General features: G+C 50.8%; 1 protein-coding gene across 1 annotated transcript; it reads left to right on the top strand.

The window, feature by feature from the left end:
• The first annotated feature begins 381 nt into the window (after positions 1-381).
• LOC123752136 (serum response factor-binding protein 1-like) lies at positions 382-4,025 on the top strand. Its single transcript, XM_069310138.1, has 4 exons — positions 382-415; positions 506-1,300; positions 2,896-3,006; positions 3,898-4,025. Exons 1-4 carry the CDS (start codon positions 382-384, stop codon positions 4,023-4,025), a joined length of 1,068 nt encoding a protein of 355 aa, XP_069166239.1.
• Positions 4,026-4,230: the final 205 nt, after the last annotated feature.

Here is a 4,230-nt window from a genome sequence, read left to right as displayed (position 1 = left end):
AGAGAGAGAGTGAGAGGTGCGAGAGAGAGAGAGCGAGAGAGAGCGAGAGAGAGCAATATAGTTGTCAGCCGGAGAAACTGGGTTGTGCATCTTAACGAAGTCGGTTCACTCTCAGCTGGTCTAGTGAAGTTATCCCTGTTAATTTGCATACAAGAAGCCATTTTCCCTCTGCCTCGTATTTCTGGTAATTGCCAACGGAGGAAGAAAACTACGGTATTCTTTATGGTGATTCCTGTTTTTGGTGGGTTTAATTGCCAAGGAGGAACTAAACTGCTGTATTTTCTTCACGTTTGTGGTTTAATTATCAAGGATCGCCCCTCGCGCGGGGTGTCAGAAAGCTCGAACTCACTGTTACGAACTGTGGTCTAATTATTGTTGGGAATGTCATTATTGCACTCAGATGGCGCAACCAGAGGTACGTACCCCTTATTGGGACCACCTGCTGTCCGTGTCCCCTGGTAGTGCCACCTGTGGTATAACAACCCCCCCCCCCTCCCCCTGGTAGTGCCTCCTGCGGTACGAACTCCCGTTGATACGAACCCCACCTGGGGTACGAACTCCCTTGTGGCCCCATCTGCTGTACGAACGTCCCTGGTGGCCACACCTGCTGTACGAACGCCCCTGGTTGCCACACCTGCTGTACGAACGCCCCTGGTGGCCACACCTGCTGTACGAACGCCCCTGGTGGCCACACCTGCTGTACGAACGCCCCTGGTGGCCACACCTGCTGTACGAACGGCCCTGGTGGCCCCACCTGCTGTACGAACGCCCCTGGTGGTCCCACCTGCTGTACGAACGCCCCTGGTGGCCACACCTGCTGTACGAACGCCCCTGGTGGCCCCACCTGCTGTACGAACGGCCCTGGTGGCCCCACCTGCTGTACGAACGCCCCTGGTGGCCCCACCTGCTGTACGAACGCCCCTGGTGGCCACACCTGCTGTACGAACGCCCCTGGTGGCCGCACCTGCTGTACGAACGCCCCTGGTGGCCACACCTGCTGTACGAACGCCCCTGGTGGCCGCACCTGCTGTACGAACGGCCCTGGTGGCCCCACCTGCTGTACGAACGCCCCTGGTGGCCCCACCTGCTGTACGAACGCCCCTGGTGGCCACACCTGCTGTACGAACGCCCCTGGTGGCCACACCTGCTGTACGAACGCCCCTGGTGGCCGCACCTGCTGTACGAACGGCCCTGGTGGCCCCACCTGCTGTACGAACGCCCCTGGTGGCCCCACCTGCTGTACGAACGCCCCTGGTGGCCCCCACCTGCTGTACGAACGCCCCTGGTGGCCCCACCTGCTGTACGAACGCCCCTGGTGGCCCCACCTGCTGTACGAACGCCCCTGGTGGCCCCACCTGCTGTACGAACGCCCCTGGTGGCTCCACCTGCTGTGATCAAGCATCACAAGCAGGAATTCTTCTATAGTTTCCTCCAATAGATTTCATCCTTTATTCTCCTGAAAAAGAACAGATAGGGAAGAGACGAGAGAGAGTGAGAGTGAGTGAGTGAGAAAGTGAGAGAGTGAGAGAGAGAGAGTGAGTGAGAGAGAAAGAGAGAGAGAAGAAAAGAGGAAAGACACAAACATTTATAAAGGGCCTGGGAGCCTTCCTCTTGTCCTCAGCGCCACTCCCAGCCTCCAGAAAATTGTCACGGCAAGAACCAAAGGGAAATAATTAGTGAGAGATGTGAGGGATGAGGAAGACATAGTGAGGGGAAACATACGAGGCGTGAAGGAGACATATGAGGGGGAAGATATGAGGGTAGGGATGAGATGTAAGGGTAGGATGAATGAGTCTTCTCTCATGAGTAAGTACTCACGCAAACGAATGAGGATGTGAGGACACAATTCTCAAGCGTGGGGTCTAGTGATCAAGGGCTCCACCACGCCCACGCCCACGCCCACGCCCACTGAAGAAGATACAGTAGAAGAGCGTGATCCTCACCTCTGGGAACCTCCCATCAAGGATCCTCTGGCGATGAAATATTGCAACAACATATATATATATATATATATATATATATATATATATATATATATATATATATATATATATATATATATATATATATATATATATATATATATATATATCCGTCTTGGTCCTGGTCAGCGGTGGTGACAATATATATATATATATATATATATATATATATATATATATATATATATATATATATATATATATATATATATATATATATATATATCCGTCTTGGTCCTGGTCAGCGGTGGTGACAATATATATAGCGTGAGAGTTGTAGTAAGAGTACAGAAAGTAATAGCAGGAACGGTGAAGATAATAGCGGAATTAATAGTACTTGGGATAGTGATAGTAATAGTAACCTGTCCCCAATTTCTGTGAAGTTTCCACTCTGGGGTGTCTAAAAACGCGGTGCAAAATGGCCTGTAGTGGGCGGCAGTGTGTGAATTGGCGATAGCGGAGAGCCTTCTGCTCCTCTATCCTGGCCTCGTGCGCCCAGCCAGGATGAGCAGGTTGGTGTTCCACCAAACCACTCATTATCATCATCAGTTACGAGTTTCCTCATGTTTATTCTGTCTGTCTGTCTCTCTCTTCTTCCCTTGTTTCTTATCTCTTATTTTCCTGTCTCTCCTGTCAGAGTTTAAGATAACGGGGTTAGGGAGGTATTCCATTAATTAGAACTCTGAGGGCAAAAGGGCGTGTCAACGGGGAGGAGGAGGGGAGGGGAGGAAGGGATTGGGAAGAAGAGTGTATTGAAAGGGGAGAGAGGGGGGGATGGGGGTGGGTAGGAGGGGATGTGAGAGGGGGGAGGGAAAGGAGGTGACAGAGCGGCGGAATGGGACATGGGAATTAGAACGATTGGCCTAGCTAGGGAGGTTGAGAGGGGCCGCGCTCATTTTCTTGAGTGGGGAAGATCGCAGCGGTAGCGAGGAGGAGGAGGAGGAGGAGGAGGAGGAGGAGGAGGAGGAGGAGGAGGAGGAGGAGGAAGCAGCAGGAGGAGGAAGCAGCAGCATCAGGAGGAGAAGTAGGAGGAGGAGGAAGCAGCTGGAGGAGGCGGAGGAAGCAACAGGAGGAGGAGGAGGAAGCAACTGGAGGAGGAGGAGGAAGCAACTGGAGGAGGAGGAGGAAGCAACTGGAGGAGGAGGAGGAAGCAACTGGAGGAGGAGGAGGAAGCAACTGGAGGAGGAGGAGGAAGCAACTGGAGGAGGAGGAGGAAGCAGGAGGAGGAGGAGGAAGCAGCAGGAGGCGGAGGAAGCAGCAGGAGGCGGAGGAAGCAGCAGGAGGCGGGGGAGGAATAGTACAGACGGAAGAAGATCGTGTCCAAGCACACATACATCTGTGCTTTAAGAAACAGTGAAAGAATCGCCGAACTCAGGCACCTTGGTTCCGGACCATTGGTTAGAACTCATCCCAAGGCGCCCTGGACGTAAGCCACACAGTCTAGAGCTTCGGTGAGGACAAGTGCATTACAGGTTGCAACTCAACAAGGTTGGAACAGTTGCAACCTGCAATCAAGGTGGATAGTACATTTTTTATAAAATGCAAGGCCACAGAGTTGGACCTTTTGGTCACAAGTAATTATTACAACTGATATGAAAAGTGTCTTTCATAGTCTACTGAATGTTAATGGTAAATAGTGTGAACAAAACAGAAACCCATGTTTTTTTTCTGTTGCTGTCAAACAAATATTATTTGCATGACCAAGCTTTTGAAACCACAGGATGAACCTCGAGGTCAGGAACTCTGACTGCAGAAAACATTAGAAAATAAGTCAATAACTCTACAAAAAGCAAGAAGATGGAGCAAAAGAGAGAGAGAGGAGGAGGAGGAGGACTGAAGCGAAGTTGGTAACTAAAGAGAATAGACAACAAGTTAAGAGAACCGGTTAAACTTTGTAACTGGCTGTCTCTTTAAGGAAAGTCAAGTAGCCTCAAGGTGATCATAGCCAGATATACGGAGACTCGGCGTGGGCGTGGGCGTGGGTACGGGCGTGGAGGTAGAGCACAGGTTGAAGATACAGTCGTGGACGCCTCCAATGGTTAAGGGGGGGGGGCATGTTGGGTTATGTGGCTGACAGTATGTATAAGAATGTATATATTCGTGTATGAGACTGTAAATATATATATACATGCCAAGGGCCTTGTATCTATGCTCATGTATGAGAATGTGAATATATATATACATGCCAAGGGCCTTGTATCTATGCTCGTGTGGGAGGGGGCTGGCAGGAAGAGACGGTGATATGGAA

The sequence above is a fragment of the Procambarus clarkii genome, chromosome 66 (genome assembly GCF_040958095.1).
Source record: "Procambarus clarkii isolate CNS0578487 chromosome 66, FALCON_Pclarkii_2.0, whole genome shotgun sequence".
Taxonomy (NCBI): domain Eukaryota; kingdom Metazoa; phylum Arthropoda; class Malacostraca; order Decapoda; family Cambaridae; genus Procambarus; species Procambarus clarkii.
This window is presented reverse-complemented; position numbering and strand designations above follow the sequence as displayed.

Excerpts from the sequence above, each read along its gene's own strand:
- LOC123752136 (XM_069310138.1), top strand. The coding sequence starts at position 382 with ATGTCATTATTGCACTCAGATGGCGCAACCAGAG. Across the intron at positions 416-505 it reads CTCAGATGGCGCAACCAGAG|TGCCTCCTGCGGTACGAACT; the intron begins GTACGTACCCCT and ends TCCCCCTGGTAG. Across the intron at positions 3,007-3,897 it reads CAGCAGCATCAGGAGGAGAA|GAAAGTCAAGTAGCCTCAAG; the intron begins GTAGGAGGAGGA and ends TGTCTCTTTAAG.